Genomic DNA, 18,980 nt, shown 5'->3' with positions numbered 1-18,980 from the left:
GAATGGTTAAACGCCACAGTGTTGAGCGTTTGTTGTTGGGCAGGTACATGACAATAACAGTACGCTGATAAACACACAGAGAGACTTCCAGTCCAGCCTGGGAGGAGACAATGGTGGCTTCATGAACTGCAGAAGTCATTGTGTTTGTAAGAGAGGAGCTGATGACGGTTTGGCTCTTTGCCCCTGAACGACGGCCCCACACTCCTGTGTCGTATTTCCTGTGATAATCAAACCGCTTGATGCCAGACAGGGAGGATGTTTGTTGACTGCCACAATGTATGGCTGCGCTCTGTGTTTCTTTCTTGTGATTCTCACATCGCTCTTGTTGTTATAGCCTGTATATTTTAGGTCAGTGACTGTCTCTCCCCGGCCGGCCACTTATCTCATCTGTATATTCTGGTCCCGTGTGCCAGCTGTACAAACAGTATGTGTATGTGTGTATGAGAGTGCGTGATGCATTGATGTCTGTGAAAGGGTTTAGCTCCTCTTTCAGGGGGGCAGACACTGGCAAGCTTCAAAGATGAGGCACCACTGCAGTTGTCTGCAGCACTCTGCGAAAATCACGGGAAGCTGCTACACAAGGCACATGACATCAGGCTCTCATGTCAAAACGTTCAGATTTTGAAGTTCTGGGAGTCGCTGACGCACATGTGATGATGATTATCTCATTTCACAGAGCAGGTCAGCAGGGCTTCTTATGCAATTTAACGCTGAGAGCTCGAGAAGGAGAAAGAGCATGAATTAATCAACTAGTTGTACAAATCTCAGAAGCACGTGTAGATCAAGATGAGACTGCCCTGGGTACACATGGCCCCAATAAATTACAAACTATTTCAAGGGTGTTCTTGGCTTTGAAAATAGGACAACCGCCTGCAAGCAGACAAAATGCTAACACTGCAATCTTTTTATTATGATTCATCACTCTGAGCATACAGCATAATTCAGTATTTGGTCAGCTGTGCAGCCTGATGGGACAGTGCCCACCTGGACTCAGACAGGTGGCCTGATGAGATACACGAAGAAATCTCAGGTCGAAACAAGAATTGCCACAGATTTCAGATTTAGAAAAAAATAGATAAACCAACAGATCCCAAGAGTCAGCAGGCGAGACAGCGTGTTAAAGGGATAGTTCCGATTTTTCAAAGTGAGGTTGTATAGGGTGCTTATCTATAGTCAGTGTGTTACATACAATAGACGGTCTGAATGCCCCCAGTTTGGAGAAAAAGGCTGGAGTCTGAAATGAAAGCTGTCTTTCCTTCAGACAGTGAGTTCGGACGGGGAAGCTGTGAAAGGCTTCAGTTCCCAAACTATGCTCTCATCAAAACCACAAACAGTAATTTTAGCTTGCTGAATACTGAGGTTGCTGGTCTACCGCTGCTTTGATCAGTTAGTTAGTTAGTGCTACTGTGACTCTGGTGAATCTAAACTTACCCTTTTATACACCCAAGTCACACAATAATACAAACAGAATGATGATCGACCCAGTGGTGGACCAGCAGCTCCTGTGTTCAGTGATGTTAAATTACTGTTTTTCTCAATGGAGTCTGGCTTTGAAGAGAGCGATATAACACTTTCCTTTTCATGTTGAAATCACTGCAGTGAAAATACTCTCAATATAGCATACACAGATACTGACAGCAGTAAATTGCCGAATCTCTATGTTGGACTCCACGGAAACTTTCAGAAGGACTGTGGGATATGAACATGTGGCAGCCAGAGGTTACGGGTGTTCTGCCAGCGCAGGGACTCGATGGCAAAGGCCTTTTTTTCTTTCTTTGTGGCCAGTCGAAATCCACATGAAGAGAACAAGCTCCAGAAGCCGGACGCCGCCTCCTCCAGCCACCAGCGCGCTGTCAGATACATAAACAAACCTACACACTCATATCTGTCAAACTTTTTTGGTGATCGGAATATTTTCAGACTTAACGTAAAAATATCACAAGCCCACACACAGTTTGTCTGCACAAGCTGGAGAACAACTTCGAAAGCACTGACACACAGGAGCAATATATCAAGCTGGTAAACTGATTCACTATTAAGGGAGTAATATGGTGACGTATACTTATTACTGTGATTCATTGCTTTCATTTTCTAGTCTGCCTGATTTTAATGTGGAAAAAAAGTGATGTAATAGTTGGTTTTTAGTAATATTCATTCAGCAGGTTACATAAATTAAATATTTGTGGTTCATTTTTTCTAAGTGGTTAAAGTCAAAAGGAAAGGAAGAAAATTGTTGCCAATATGGCTCTTTTGGATTCAAACCAGACATTTTCATTACAGAAAATTGTCCCTATGTAGCTGCTTGCTGTGAGTCATACTGACAAACAATGGTCAAGCTCACGACCACATGCCCCAACAAATTGCCGGGAATGTTAATATCTCTGCAACAAACTCCCACCCACCGCCACCACCAACTTCGCCTAATTCATCGCACACAGCTGGAAGACCTAGGTTATAGGTGGAGAGCAATCATCTTCTTCTTTTAACAGGACACTATGAATGAGGCCACAGCTGACAACAATGGAGTGTACCTTTTAGATGGTCGCCATAGCAACGGCTGCAGACAGCGCGAGAGAGAGAGAGCAAGAGAGAGAGTGCAGGTCCACCGCTCTGCGCAGTGAGGATCCCTGCACGAGTGCTCCACTTTTCCCTCTTTACATGTTACCGTTACGTTCACCCTGCATGAGAAAACAGTCTGTTTTAACCCGCAACAATCTGCAAATGATCACCCCCAAGTCAAGCTCCTGTATGACGAGCCAGATGCTTTGTTCCAGCATAAATTTACATAAAGACTGACGCTGCCAAATTAAGCAGACTCCAGCCCGAGCATCAGCTGCTCGAGAGTACCGAGAAGGGCGTAGCACATTCATAACTAGAGAGAAAATGTTGATATATTGAAGAAGCACATTTATGCCGTGCCGTTAGTCATGCTTCTTGCAAGCAACACACACCCACATAAAGATATCGCCGTGACTGCATCCACACGTCTAAAAATAATCAAATCAGAGACTAAGAATTCACTCAAACTCAATCTAATTCAGCCAGACACGGCAGTGCAAATCCAACTGGACATGCTGCACATCCACACCGCAGACAGTCAACAGCACCAGCGAGCAAAACAAGATCACACATGACACACACACACACAGTCTGACCACAGCTGCTGGAATACCTTTTTCTTTGACCATGACCATTGGAAATTGAGGTAACTCTGCACCAGAAAAGGCTCCGGGTATCGATCAGCAGCAACACGGGAGCTGCTAGTTCCTTTTTTTAGTCAAGACCGAAGAGCACAAAAACAGACACGAGAGAGAGAGAGAGATGGAGAGAGGGAGAGAGAGAGAGAGAGAGAGAGAGAGAGAGGTGTAGGCGCTGCCTAGCTCTCCTCCCGAAAAAGCTGCTACAGCGTGGGGTTTGCCTCCCGACTGCCTGTTTTCCTCCCATCCCTCTCCTCCTCCTCCTCCTCCTCTGCCCACTCCTCCTCCTCCTCCACCTCCTCCCTCTTCCCCTCCTGCTCCCTCTCTCTCTCAGCCCCTCTGTTGTGTCAGCCGCCTCCTCATTGCAGCAACCAGGTGGCTGCTGCTGCAACCCCAAATCCACTAAACAGACCCCCTTAAGCACATAACAACAGTAATACACACATGCATGTAAAGAAAAACTCTAGTAAAGACCACGTTTAATGATATCTGTTATATCAGACTCTCTTCTTTTCTCCTTGTCCGCATAACACGTCAACTTCCACTGCAAACTGTGTGTTATGCTGTGAACGTATGGCACCCTAAAAATGAAGATAAACTCTATTCCATGATTAAAAACTTCATCAAACTGATTTTTACCAGGAATGACCGTTCACCACATCACCGTGCAGTATAACACACACCTCAACAAAGATTTTCTATTATTCCAACAGGGCAGCAATTACTCTTTTCAGTGCAGTAATTAGCCTGCTGCGCTGAAAGATTGGTTCAATTTAATGGAAATTAACGTATTTGACAGTGAAAAAAATATGTATTCAGAAGCCCTAAAATCCTCAAACAAAAGTTTGAAGACTGACTTCTTCTGGAAATGCTTCGTGACAGCAACTGGAGGTGGTTATTGCAACAAAATGAATAATTTAACCTAAATAAAAGATGTATTAAACACATTATCCACAGTTCACAAAGAGTTCCCTAAATGATAAGCACTTTTTTCAGAATATTATCTGCACTGCAGTGTTAAGAATAATATAAAAAAGGGGTTATCTAATCTGATCCGATCAACGCTGTCAACCTGACTATCATGCCGTGAGCCAGGCTCACCCTGAGTGACAGCCTAAGTTGATAATAATCGCACCGCTTCCATGTGCCTTGAACTGTATGACCACTGCATGCAAGGGTAAGACGGGCCATTTGAGGTTAAAGGCCAGACTTATCGTGATCTTTGGCATGGGCTTTGTGTTAATATCTTTAGTAGATAGTCTGAAATCCAATTACAGAGAGCACGGGAGAGCACGTTCCTGGCTGAGCCTGGTGAAGACACCAGCTCTTTTATTATCTGCGGCTGAAATGACAAGTGGTGGAAAGTAACTAAGTATATTTACTGAAGTATTGTACTTAAGTAAAGCGTGAGGTACTTGAACTTTACTTGAGTATTACATTTTTTGCTACTTAAATATTTCTACTCCACTCCATCGTGGTAACAAATATACTTTTTGCTCCACTGGACTTATTTGATAGCTTTTGTTACTAGTTACTTCATGGATTCTGAGCATGAATAAAAGATATAACCAACTAATAATTGTATTAAAATAGATTAAGCTGGATAGATTTAGCAGTATGTTTACCAGCTGCACAGAAGCTAAGCAGCATGGGGATGGGGGTCAGCAACAAAACCTATTTTAGCCTCATAAAAAAGCAATATTAGTTTAAGTGTATGCTATATTGCGTGCATTTTTACTGCGTCAGATAGCCGTTAGCAGCTTCAGTTCCTCATCGATGCTCTTGTCAAAGCCATCAGACTCCACTGACAAAAACAGTAATTTTAGCCTGCTGAACACAAGAGCTGCTGGTCCATTTTTTGCCTTGAACAGTTATTTTGTTTGTGTTATTGTGTGACTTCAGTGAATCTGAATTAACCCCTTTTAAATACCAGAGTCACACAATAACACCAACAAACTAACTGATCAAGTCAGTGATAGATCAGCAGCTCCTGTGTTCAGGAATGTTAAATCTCTGTTTTTCTCAATGGAGTCTGGCTTCGAAGAGAGCAATATAACAGCTTCAGTTCCCCACTGGAAATCATTACGGTAAAGCAGTATAAAATAATCACAATATGGAATACAGTTAAACAGATATTAACTTTGTGTAGATGGCTTAAATATGTTTTGTTTTTGACCCCCATTAGTAGAATTCCAGCTTCAATGTTGGACTTTAGCCTTCTTCTCACACCTGAAGCACTTTTTGCACTTACTAAGGGTTTTTTCCCTAAGTCTAAATTCTTGCTTGTGTTGTACGTCGCTTTGGATAAAAGCGTCTGCTAAATGAAATTGTAGAATTGTAGAATTCTCATAACTGAGGGTGTGCTGACTGATATCTAGTGTATGTAATATACTGTCTAAGGAAAAGGTAGTCCACACAAACACCGTTAAAGGAAACTGAACAATCCCTTCAAACATTTGAAACCTGAAGTGCCATCACTCTTCTTGTGCTGCATTCAGACACATCTCACAAGAATTTAAATATTTAAACACTGAGCAAATTGGTTCAACTTCTTTCATAAACACGGCAAAAAAGGCACCGAGCCACATTGTAAGAGATGTTCCAGGCACTGCAATAGATAAGTATAATTAAAAAATGATTTTAAAAAAGCTAGGGAAAAACAATATTTCTTCTTGTCACAATTACAAATTTAAAATTGTGTTACAGAAAGTTTTTATTTTTAAATTCTTTTTACTTTCTTTTTTGTTTTGTTTAGTTTTTGTTTATGGTTTTAAAATAATTTTTAGGTAATTTTCTTGTACTTTTTACTAATTTCTTGATCATTTTTGGGTAATTTCTACTTTCACTGCCTTTTTCCCGTGTTTTTAAGAAATCAAGTAAATTTGCCCAGCTCTAAGCTCTCAAGTGATGAACACATTAATACATCAAAAATTATAATCCAATGATATGATAGATTTTATTCTGAAATGGACCACATTCTGCATAATGGGTACTTCTGCTTTAAGGACTTTAAGTATATTCTGATGCTAACACTTATGCATTTTTACTCAAGTGAACATTTAGATGCAGAGTAACAGAGTGTTTCTGCACTGCATTAATATTACTTATACTTCAGTAAAAGATCTCAATACTTCTTTCACCACTGGAAATGATCAAATGAAAGATTTCCTTTCAACTTCACTTCAGAGACTTAACTCTTAAATGTCAAAGTACACACTCTTTGTACAAAGTAATATAAGGTCTCAAAAACCCTGTGCATCACTGTAACTGCTTTTATGCTACACCTACAGTGTGCATCTGCAAAATGTGTGAAATTATAAACAAATACTGTTTCACTCAGGCCTGACTAAAAGCTCTGCAATACAACTAGTAATAAAGTTTCTTATTTGCCTCCAGGGGAGGCATCCACTGACAACCAGCTGGGACATAGCAGGGGAACAGTCCAGTGTTTACACACACTTCAATGTGTGAGCTACAGACGATATGATTTCAGAAATAACTCATCCATGTCACACCAGCAGCAATTAGAAAGCCCACAGTCATTGACCCATCTGTCCCATGCTGGAGCTACCGCTGTACTGCTCTCTGTGGCTGAGGGGGAGGAATAGTTTTGCATCAGCACCACCTCTGTAATTGCTGATGCAGGCATCCCATTTTGCATTCATAATGCATTCATCCACTGCAGTGTCAACTGTGCCACCTGCTGGATGCCCAACGACGTGCATCACTCTGCACAGGGGCGTTTTCTTCTCATCAGGATGTGGAGATATGCCAAGTGAGGCAAACGGTAAAAATAGTTAGCGGAAATGTCTTCAGCACTCCACCCTTTCTTTTTTTATTATGAAGGAAGAGAATTATGTAATGAGCTTGTGATGACCAAGGACTTGACTGGCTTTCCAAATTTTAGATGGTCAAAAACCACTTCCTGCAAGAAAATTAGAGGTTTACAATGTGGCCACTAACTTCTTAATGTCACACAAAGAGTGTCCAGAGACTGTGCCTTCTCATAATACTGTAATGGAGTTTTTGTAATTTTTGCCTCTTTTAATAATGTCTGTAGGAGCTGCTGGACATTCATGCTACACAAGGCTTGCCAAGAGCAATTCCTGAGTAGCAAAGCCTATTATCCATGGATGAAAGGTTTCTACTGTATTTGGCTCACCTATGGATCATCCATGTCTGGCTGTCCATTAATAACCCGGCTGGGGGACTATACACTGAACATCCCTCATATCAATGCAGATTAAGCACTGTTAGCGTTTAGCATGTAATTAAGGCCGTATAATTTACAGTTATAGACCCCTACCTTGAGTGGTGAAGCTAGACTAAGGTCACATTTACAGTAAACAACGGTGGTCTGTGTGGATGTACTGCACAGTTATCCCTGGGATTAAAATTAGGATTGCGGGATGCCAGACAAGACACACGCAGACATACACATGCATACTGAATGCTTGTGTAAATACTTGTAACTACACATCCTATTCCCTGGTTGATGATTTGCGCATTTCTACTAATCCGACAGACACATAGCGTGCCAGTGCAACCAGGATGAACCCCTCAACGCTTTTAGATAGCACAGACAGACCTGCCTTTCTATGGGATAATGACAGACTCTTCACCAGCTTGTATCTATTTTAAAACAGGTTACAAAACACAATGAGAACCCTTTTGAACAGCAATCATGCGCAACCTCCTTCAAAGTGTATTTCACCCAAGTTGCATTAGCATTCCTGTGTTTTCACTAAAACACTGGCTCATTTTTCCCTTTTTTCTAAGCATTTCAACAATTTGCAAACATAAAACCACATTTTTTATTCTACAATCCACAGGAGGCTGCACATGCGGACTTAGTCTCATGTGCAGCCTCTTCTTTGAGGTATCGTCAAAGACTTAGTGACCTCTGGATGACACCAGCTGGGGAGCAGAGTCAGAGCCATATATATTAAAAAGCACTCAACAAGTGAAATAATGCAGCATCGTTTGCAGTGTGGAAACTGTGAGCAACATTCAGAAAAGGGTAACGGTAAATAAAAAAGTCTTGTAACAATATTTTTTTTACAGATATCGGGTCTTAGGAAAGACACGGAAGACTTTTACCCACAAAATTGAAAACAGCCGTCAAATGACCCAGGCTTGACCTATGCAGAACTCACAGAATAAGCAGCGATTGACTGTCACTGTCACTGTTTGATAGATTTTAGCTGCATAAGCCTTGGCCTGTGTGATCTTTGATCCGGGGTCACTCTGCACAGTGCACAAAGCTTCCGTGAACCTTAGCTATTAAGTCAAAATCAAACCTTCACTGCAAAATAGAAGAAGTTGCTGCTGCCCACAGTTTTTGCAACTAAGTGCCAAGCAATGATGCTTTTACTACTGTGCCTGGCATGCTATCAGAAAATACATAAGGTCTAGAAAATCTCGATTTGTCCTCATGCCCATGTTGTAATCCTGATGTAAGCCACCATGTTGCTTCCTCATGTACTGTTGCTTGGCAAAATGCAGCAGGTCCGCCCTTGCATATGCGTTTGCATTATATAACTATGGATAGGACAGTGATTAATTTCTTTTTTGCGGCAACACTTTTTGGCGTCAGGTAGTTGTGGTTGTGCAAGTCGCACACAGGAGATCTACGCACAGGTCAGATGTGGAAAGCCTCAACAGGTCACTGTCATCCAATTAAAATGAATTAATCTTTGAGCAACGACTAATCAATTCCCTTTCAGACACCTACTTGTAAACAAAATGCCAAGCAGTGCTGCCAAATTGCAGTACGGGACCAAAACAGCAGCCCCTCATGGCATCAACAAACAATTGCTGAAGGGAAAAGCAGGTAACGAGAGGAAAGTGGATGGAAGAAAATAAAATAAATGTAATGTAAATTAAATGTGTCAAAAAATAGACAAATACTATTTCTCATAGTACTCCCTGTAAATCAGTGCAACAGCTTTCTTCATTTTTTCCCATTCACTCATTGATTAAACAATCATCACTGAAGTTGACTGTTGTTGGAGTCAGCCACAGCTTGGATGGATGGATGCAGTGGGAGATGGATGAATACATGATTCGAATGGATGCGTCTTTCTCCTGTCCTACCTGTAGCGACCTCGTTAAGCCTCTCGCTCAGATAATATTCATTTGGGTCGAGGTAGGGCAGCTGCTCCATATATTGTTTAGGAATGAGGTAAAGGACCTCAGCCACGTGCCCATCCTCGATGATGGACATGCGCTTGACCGAGCTCTTGCGTTTCACCCGGACGCGGTCGACACTGTGACTGCGGCTGGAGCTGCACAGTTTGCCCAGGCTGTTGAGATTGGGCAGAGTGGGCATGGTGGCACCCCGGTCCCCTTCGGTTGTCCCACAGAGAAGGGTGAAGCACTGTTGGTAGACGTCGGCCAGGGTCGGGCTCAGACCTGCTCTGAAATCCAGTCGCCTTTGGACATCAAGAACATGGGTTCTTCATTGAGGCACGAAATGGAAACAAAGGAGCCAGAGCTTGGTGGGCGACTTCACGGCAGCTCATCATAAAATCATGGCAACATCCAGTGAGGCCTCCTGTGGAAACTTCTCCTGTCCTGAAACCCTCCACCTGTCACTTCAGATCTGCGGTGGACATTAGACGTGGAGCGCTGATGTCCACCTTGAGGTGGGGACGCCAAACGGCAGACGGCATGTATGACAAAGCACTCTGCCGCAGGTAGATGCAGAGTGAGAAACAGGGAAAGAAGCTTACACTATGAGTGTCTTCAGCCCAACCAGCCTAGTGCCTTAAGCAGCTTAGGGCTGACGTCGAGCCTATGATTATCTTCTGGGTGGGGTTAGGTAGCTCTTCATCAGGCTGGGACAGTGTATGGGGGGAGTCTCTATACCTGATGTGACTCATGTGCATCCCAATCACTGCTCTTCTAATTCACGTGTCCAATGAAGAGATGAGATTCTGTCAGACCTTTCAAAAGGCAAGCACATTGTTTATTTCTGTGAGCTACATTTTAGATAAAAGTGAGACATTAAAGAGCTGTATGCAGCATTTTAGAACACTGACATAACAGCAAACAACTACTTGCAGTGTAAAAACATTGTAGGCTAATGGTGTCTTGAGCAGAGAATAAAGTCATGCTCCCTCCGTGTGTGTTGTAATCTGAGCCGCTCTGTTTTTTTGTTTTGCAAGTGCATGTTAGTGCAACACACTGGCCACCCCACTGGCTAAGTAAGCACCACCACTCTGTTCTGCACTCATATGGTGGTACTGCTGATAATGCCCCACCAAACCAGGAACTGTCCATTTATCCCATGGCCCAAAATTCAGAAAACCTATTTGTCAGAAAAATATCCCACTGGACCAGAAACCATTTCTTGGAGGGCCAAAAAAACTAAAGCCCATTGCTCTGAAGTTCCATTTCTCCGAAAATACACACTCCATGCAATTAGACAACCCAATTGCGTGAATCTTTGCATTGTGCATTTCTCTGAACTACAGATACATTACATTTGTCAACAATGCTGTGGTGAAGGTGTGGTGATATTTAGGCGCAAAAAAACACTTGGTTATGGCTCAGAAAAGTGTTTGGTGGTGCAAAAGCAGCTGGGAAAGCAGACATGAATTTGTGAAAAATACTTGGTTTCGGTGGCTCAAATTATGCTGAAAAGGCTACAAAGGGTCGGTAAAAACTCCCAGGAACGGTGGTTTAAACACTGCCGGACAACTGAAACTAATGGCAAGGAGTGTGTAACTTTAGAGAAATAGGGACTTCAGAGTAGTTGAGGTTTGTTGTTGGGTAAATGAGCTGTTGCAAAAATGGGGCTTTTGGTCAGTTACCATTTTTAGCTCTGTCAGCACATTTGCTGTGGTTAGCACTCTTCGCACCTTAGCACCATTAGCTGCTAGTTGCCGGCTCAACCACCTCCATGTTGAGAGCTGCATGGAGACAACCTTTGAATCATAGTTATGCTCTGAATGGTGCGTGCAGCTCATTTAAACAAGATCCTTTTATGCTCACAAAGTGTGTTTTTGAGTGAATTTGCTTTGCATTAACCGAATGGATGCATATCAGCTTGCAGCATCACAGTGATCCAAGACATACTTCAGGGTAGACTGCCTTGGAAGTCTGCCAGTCCTTTACAAGGTCAACAGCTAGCAAGGTCATTCCTCCAGCCAACAATGCACAAACCCACTGTTAATCATCAGCAGGATCCTTCACAATAAAAGACACTATCAGCACTGAAGCGGAAATGCCAGCAGTGGCTCTAAATTATCAGCTAAAATGATCAGGAATAGGATTTTGGAAGATTTGGTAACTTAGTAAGAGGGCATGTTCTGAGTTTTTAATCTTCAAACCATCTAATGTTGGGATGAATTTGTTTGTGCAAGAACATCTAGAGTGTTTTCTAGACAAGCCAAATCCGTATAACACAATATTGAGCTACTGAATTTTTACAAGTACTCTTTTTTTGACTCAAAGACGCATTCACCTTCCCTGGAAATGTGAGTTCAGCGAGAGGTAAATTTTGAGTCTTCCTGGTGGAAAGTGAAAAGATAAATGACGCAGAGGGAGAATCTGAACAAATTCCACAAAACAATATAACCCCAAACACCAGTGCTGTTTTAAACCAACTTAAAACATCACATTCTTTTCAACTATGAAAACACATTGCAGCTAAGATAAGATTGTCTCCTACATACATACACAGGTTAATGTCTGAAAGTATAAAAACAGAGGAAAACCTTCCTTGACATCTAATATTCATCAAAGAGATAAAGCTAATCACAGCTATCCACTCTCTCCCAGGAAATTAAATAAATCATGGAGGTACGCAGGCATGATGAAAAGCACAGCAGACAATGACAAAGCACAAAATATCGTTTTAGTCTGGAGATATCGGGCTTGGCCTGCACTTCAAAATTAATGATTTTCCTCTTCGTCTGAGAGGGTGCACAAAGAGGGGATGGCTGGAGCTTAGCTAACTACTATTTCCATCTTCACAAGTTAATGAATTTGACTTAATTCAGGTTCCGCTTACAAGCACGCCTTCATTCTCCCATTCAGAAAGCCTGCGTTTCACTTAAGAGTAAAGATAAAGTGTGATGGTGAGGCATGAGCAAGAAGACGAACACTCTTACACCCACACATGCAGACACATGGACCTCAGGGTAGCTAAGGACATGCTATTCTGCTGCAGTGAGGCACTGCCCTCCAATTGTCATCCACTCTGTTGTAGCTTTGATACGACTCGCAAATCAACACATAACATGCTCAGGACACACGACTGCTGTCCCTGCACACAGAAAAATCAGACGCGCACACAAATCGCATCCCAAACATTTTCCAAGCCTCTGCCGTTCCTGCATCCTGCTTCACACTAGAAGAAACACACCCCTCCTCTTCATCTGTCCCCCCCTCCCTGTCTTACCATCCAGTCCGAAGCAAGAGGTGATTTTTTGGGCGTAGTTGCAGAGCCCGTCGTAGCCAGGCTCCTGCCTCACTGTATCCCTCTCCCCCATCTCTACACACTCCCACACACACCGTCCCGTCCGGCAGCGCTTTCACTCCTTCCCCTCCTCATCAATTATTCAGGCTTTTGCCAGGACACATGCATGCGCGCGCACACCAACCGCCTTGTTCGCACATACAGCACGGACACACACAGAGACAGAGAAAAGTGCTGATGCAGAGGGTCGTGCTGTTGGAGCATGAGCAGCCCTCTCCAGTGGTCGGATAAGGATGAGGCACCAGATTAAGTTACTGCAGAATGGTGCCGTGCCTCCTTTTCCATCTACCACTGATCGTCCAGATTACACTGCAGTGTAACAGGTACGCTGTGCAGGATGTGCTTACCCCGCTCAAGGAAAGGGCGGGGAGGAGGGGGAGGAGGAGGTCAGAGCAGGGCAAGACTGAAGAAGGGAGGACTTTCTATGTTGCCAGTAATTTAAAGTGATCCAGACATCAAAATGCATTGATTATTTTCAGATCTGACTTCTGGAAAAAAAGAACAGTCTTTGTATTTGAGATGGGGATAAAAGAGAGGAGCAGTAAAGTACCAATTTATAGACTATCCCAGTACTGAAAAAGTCTGGCTGAGGAGCACTATGTGTACGTTTCAAAAACATGTGCTCTTTGAATTAAAGGACAAAAATGACTTATTTCTTTTGTCAATACGTCAAAACATTCAATGGCACACTGTTTTTGCAAAAGTTAGCTCGCTAGTCATCTCTTACTTATACTGAGGACTCATGTACCCTGTACAAATTGTGTATATTTTTATTTATTAATTGATGTTTTGCATGGAATTATGCAGCCTGTATCTGATGTTGCTGATTGTGTGATGTATTTGCTGCTTTGTTGGAGTTGACCTGAGTGTCTGTAGACTAACTTCATTGATTGCACCTGTGACAGTTATCTAGTGCTGCTCTGATTGCCTGACACCTGACATCAGCCGTGGTATATCTGTGAGCTGCCACTTGTTTTAACGTGCCCTGATGAAAACTGTGAGCTGAAACACAAAGCCGTTAAGCCAATTTATTTAAGGATTTTATTAAATTTTGCAAAACAGTGTGCCTTTGACTTTTTTTCTTTTGATTTTTTGACAAAAGAAATAGCAAGTCTAACCCTCCCTCCTTTTTTAACCCCACTACTGAGTCCCAAAACACAGAAATGAATTAGGCTCCTTGACTTTAGACCTTGTCAATGTGTTTTTTGACTGTGTTTTTAGTTAGAGGCCTGAAATAACGTCCGCAGTTAACACTAGCTGAAGAGACTTTCACGTTTTGTTCTACATGAAATACATCAGTAAATACCCCACTCATGAACTTTGATGCTTTTATGCGTCTTTAAAATGACGGTTGCTAACAAGTGGCTAAAACAGACAGAACGTCATTACATCACGCTGAGCTGAACACGGCTTTACAGGGCGCCATTCGCTTTCGGGGTGATTTTTGTGCATATTGATTGTGATCACAGGCCTGAAACATTAACATTTTCAACAATTAAACCTTGCTGAACTCTGATTTATGTTGCTAAGAATCAGCTGACTTTTTATTAGGGAAAGAAAACCCTGAAATACATAAATTCAGAACATTTTACTACAATGCTTTCAAAACGGTCCAATATAAAATATGACATGCCAACTTATACAAACAGCCCAGGAGTAGCAGAAAACTGGATGAACAATATTGGCCCACATATGTGAGAACTCTGCCGCCCAACATGTTGTTTTAAGATTCTGCGCTGGAGCAGAGATAAATGGCTTAAATGGGCCGAGAGGAACAATAAATTCACCCATATATGAATGTCCAAACCAAACAGCAGAGGACCAATGGTAGCAGAACTGCAAACTATAACAACAAATGACCAGATTATGTTAAATGTCATAACTGCGGTAGGTTTAAGGGGATTTCCCACACCAAGAGGGAGAATGTACTGTAGGAGAAACCTGATAAGAAATGTCCCAACACCCCTTAAATGCCACTACCTAGGTGACCTTGAAAAATGCTATTAACTCTCAGTGGCTGTGGCCAAAATGCTCAGTTGCCTGCCCACAGGTAGAAAATAATGTAAAAGCACTATGTGCTCTGTAAACATCCCATAATAATGTAATTTTTAAAAAGGGTTTTATTTTAAAAAGAAGTTACGCAGCCAAAAGAAAGCAACACAGGAAATATGATGACACTGAAAGGTCCACATAGAGCAGTATGGCCGCAAGGATGTATTATGAGGTGGGGTGGCTAATGGAAGGGCATCACTACCAAGGTAAGAGCTGATGGCCTTGTGCTGAGAGAGGTGGGGGGTTGGCGACTGCAAGACTGAGAGCACGGTAATGGCTGATGCTTGCTGGACAACTACGGGAGGGGCTGGTGATCATAAATGCATACTAGGAGGGCAAAGTGAAGTCATTTGAGACGTTTTTTAATTTCTTGTTTCTATGGGAAGTAAAATCAGCTAACAGGTTTCGGATCTTGTCTTTAGATTTTTTTAATGTAGGATTACTGGTATAACACAGAAACTATGTAAGCTTAGCCTGCAGCTATATATTGATATCATGAAAATAAAGTAGTAGTAAGTAGTATGATGATAGCAAATCATCAATATTTAAAGCCCCCTGGGATGACTTCAAATGGCCAACCAACAGTCAACAACCCAAAGATATTAAATGTATTAACTTATGACAAAGAAAAGCAGCAGATCCTCATAAATGGAAAGTTGGGAATGAAAAATATTTGGCATTTTGCTTGAGCAGTTACTTAAATGTAAAATCCTTTATTAATTTTTTTTGTTGAAACATAGTGAAAATTAATCAAAATACATTTGGAGTGCCCAAAATATAATAGGACTGATGTTTAGATTCTCTGCAAAGACTAGAATATGGGAAAAATATATTCTGATTTATTATCATTGTACAAACACTCTATGTCCTCTTGTTAATTATTGTGAAACATAGTGTAATTAGTGCAGTTGAAAAAAGACATTGACTTAGCCTGGACCATGACAAATATCTATGTGATTTGACATATTGTTATGTTCTTTGCATCAATGTGCCAGATTTATCTGTGATAATAAATTCATAACCTCCCATTCATGTAACCAACACAGAGGTAATTAGCACAACTGTCGGGGCTAAATGCTGTAGGGGTCTTATGAATAATGATTGGCTCTATGCAGGGACTTAAGCGGGCTAATCAGATCTATGTACCACAGGGGGGCTGTCAAGAAAACGGTGGGCTCTCAGCTCCATCGATCTCAAGCAGTAGCCATGGAGGACAGATAGGACACAGCAGTGATGGAGAAGCCGTCTTGCTACACAGGCTCAACTATACAGAGTTTGAAGAGGAGTGACATGCTACACAGCTTTAGCTTCTTTATAAATGTTTTACCCCGATAATAAGGGTAAGGCCCATCATGATGAATCCCACTGCAGATCTTATATAATAACATTAAAGTGTAATGTCAGTATTTTTAAACCTGGACCCTTTCTTCCCATTTTTGTGTGTCTAAGTGACATCAAAAGTGGCAGCTGCGAAGCTGTGCACCGCCAATGTACGACCAATAAAATGCTTCTTTTTGCCACTGAGAGGCTCAGATTATTATTCTAAGTGTCTGACAATATTATATAAAGGATCCCTGTAACAATAGACCCTTTTGTTAAAGAGTAAGATCCTTTTTGTTTAGCCAGAAACGGCCTAGAATTGCCATTGTCAAACTCACCAGACTTCGTATAAATAAATAATAATTTTATGATTGTAAAACACACTTAATTCAAAGTTGACAAAAATAAACAGAATCAAACTCACAGAGCCCATCTTGATTCATCTTTCCACTGTTCCAACAATCACCGACTCTGGTTTGATTGAAATAAACCCTTAATTCCTTGTTAGTTGTGAAAATATGCTGGTTCTATACATGCTCAAATTACTGTTTATTTAAACTGTGTTGGACAGTGGTAATTTGTGGGCTGTTCCTGGTTAAACAAAAATGATCTCACGCTTTAACCGAAATTTCTACCTCTGTGTGGATCCTTCTTATAATGTTATCAGACACTTCTAACAAAAAGCTGAGTCTATCAGTGGCCAAAACAAGAACTTTTAGTGGACATACATTGAGGGTACACAGTTGACCTGTCGCCAACCCCCCTCCCCTTAGCTCACTTGGACAAACAATTGGCGCGCTACCTAAGCTAACAGTGGCGGCTGTCAGTGTCAAAAACATATCCAAAGAGGCGATACAGAGCTTTGGGGACAGACACACTGTATTTCACACAGAAGCCATCAAGTGTCTTCATGACGCCGCGGTGTTAGCGTTAGCCAGCCTTTGCTTTCTTCGTAATGTTATGGCTAAGTTAACGTTAATGGTTTTCAGTTGGGTGAGCTTTAACGCCAACCTTTTGCTGCAGTTAATACTATTGCCAGCCTGTCAAAGAAAAAAACACACCGAGACTACATTAAACAGACGACATGACGTGCTAGCCTTATGAAGCTTAAGTTGTCCATAATGTTAGCTGCTATAAGCTAACTTAAGCTAACGTTAATGAGCAAAGTTTGCTGCGACGGTGACATTACACAATGCTGCGACATTGTGTATGAGGTTATATCGGGTTATATAGCTATACTTGTCACTTGCAGCAAATTTGCGAACAATATGTTGCCTTACCTTAGAACAAATGTAGACATCCTTTTTTTATCTCCTTTAAACTGAGCTGATCCCTCTACTGCCGGTGACGGCTCGTGGCAGCTTGCAGTGGGAACTCCCGGCATCTTGTGCCAACTAGCGCCACCCTGCGGTATACTAGCGGCACTGGCTTGGTAGCTTTGTGGCTGCCATAATTTAAAATAATAAATAATTTTAAAAATACCAATTTTAAAAAACTATTGTCTTAATACTTAACTTAGACATAAAAACATAGGAAAAAAGGTCCAGGCTGAAAAATATTTTAAGTTACCCCTTAAGGTGATTGTCTCTGCTTCTATCCAGCTCTCAGCCAGACAGACCGCCTCATAACAACGTACAGCCCGAACAGCTGGAGGCTCTTTCTCTCTTCTGCAAGAAGTCACCTGACACAAATCCACATAGGTCCACCTGATGGGTACTAACACGCTCCACCTGCACTGTTTTCACATGTAAGTTGATTAATGCTCAGCAATAAATGAAAGCATCTTCCTCACTCAGACAGGTTGAGATCGTTGCACCAAATTATAGTTTTGCATCTGTTTCCCAAAAGATTTTTGTCACCTCACCAAGGACAACAACCCTCGAATTTCCACTACTCCATTGTATCAACAAACCAATTAAGAATAAACATAATGTGCTACAAGTCCTCCATCGACAGCTTTCATTTAGGCAACAATTAAGGTGTGTGCATCCTTTAACTAATAATTTGCATCATCCCTGATTAACAGCATCAAATGTTAAAAGAAACAGCAATCAGAGGAGGTTCATTATCACAGCTGGGGTTTTTTTTTAAAAGGTGTGATCTATCTATAGGTTGCAAGAGTGTTCATATGAACAGAATAAGTTGCAGGCTGTATAGAAAAGGCTGCAGCAGTCAGTGGAAGCTGTAGTTTCAGCTATGTGCCGGTGTAACCTACTTACAATAACAGTGTCATTATCACAGCCTGATCCTTCCGAAAGACGACGCTTATGGGCTCTCTTCTTCAGTGCATCCATGCCTGAACCAAGACCCCCCTCCTTCCCTTAAAATTAAGAGACTTTTTCCCTCTATATGTATTGTTATGAAGGCTTCTGCGGCAAAAGATACTCACCTCTAGCAGACATGCCCGGTAGGTAGAGGCTCTCTTTTCTTTTGCCGAGATTACCAGGAGGAGATGCCCCGGTGCAGCTTTAAAGGAGAGGAAAAAGACCGGTTGACAACCTGATATTATCTGTACTTTAAGTTTTCGGTTGTCATTTAATTGGGATTAAACGCAAGGAAGCATACCGCCTGCGATTTGGTAGACTGGACTAGACTGCGCGATGGAGAGAGCACTTTCCAGCGACAGGGCGTGTCCTGGAACAGACAGCATCCTTCTTATTTTCCAACAAGTTTATGTCCATATTTGAGCATTATATCAGATAATTACTGATTTATAAATTAAACCATTCTTGTAATTCCTCGCGTGCAGCTGCCGTCGGGTCGCTTAAACGTGAAACCGGTTAGCCTACTTTTTTGTCTGGGATGACTGTGCTGTTCTGGACGTGGTAGTTGGGCTAAATCACAAAGTTGACAGGCACTCTAGAGCAATGCATGTTGTTTTTATTAATTTTCCCCATTAATCCGGATACTTTAAGAAATATATT

At 41.9% G+C, this 18,980-nt stretch overlaps 1 protein-coding gene across 8 annotated transcripts in view; it reads right to left on the bottom strand.

Annotated features, from left to right (window-relative positions):
- LOC121943084 (actin-binding LIM protein 1-like) overlaps nucleotides 1-18,980 on the bottom strand; it is a 54,742-nt gene that overhangs the window by 34,611 nt on the left and 1,151 nt on the right. For 2 of the 8 annotated variants that reach the window (XM_042486466.1, XM_042486468.1), the window contains exon 1: nucleotides 12,607-12,725. In XM_042486466.1, the coding sequence (XP_042342400.1) occupies nucleotides 12,607-12,697 (91 nt within the window). In that variant the 5' untranslated portion in view covers nucleotides 12,698-12,725. Of the gene's footprint in view, nucleotides 1-3,172; nucleotides 3,414-12,606; nucleotides 12,726-18,445; nucleotides 18,523-18,621; nucleotides 18,691-18,980 lie in introns of those variants that run through there. The other 6 variants (XM_042486469.1, XM_042486470.1, XM_042486472.1 and 3 more) reach the window with 6 other exon arrangements.

Source organism: Plectropomus leopardus, chromosome 5 (genome assembly GCF_008729295.1).
Source record: "Plectropomus leopardus isolate mb chromosome 5, YSFRI_Pleo_2.0, whole genome shotgun sequence".
NCBI classification, from domain to species: domain Eukaryota; kingdom Metazoa; phylum Chordata; class Actinopteri; order Perciformes; family Serranidae; genus Plectropomus; species Plectropomus leopardus.
Note: the sequence above shows the minus strand (reverse complement) of the source record. Positions and strands in the feature narration are given on the sequence as shown.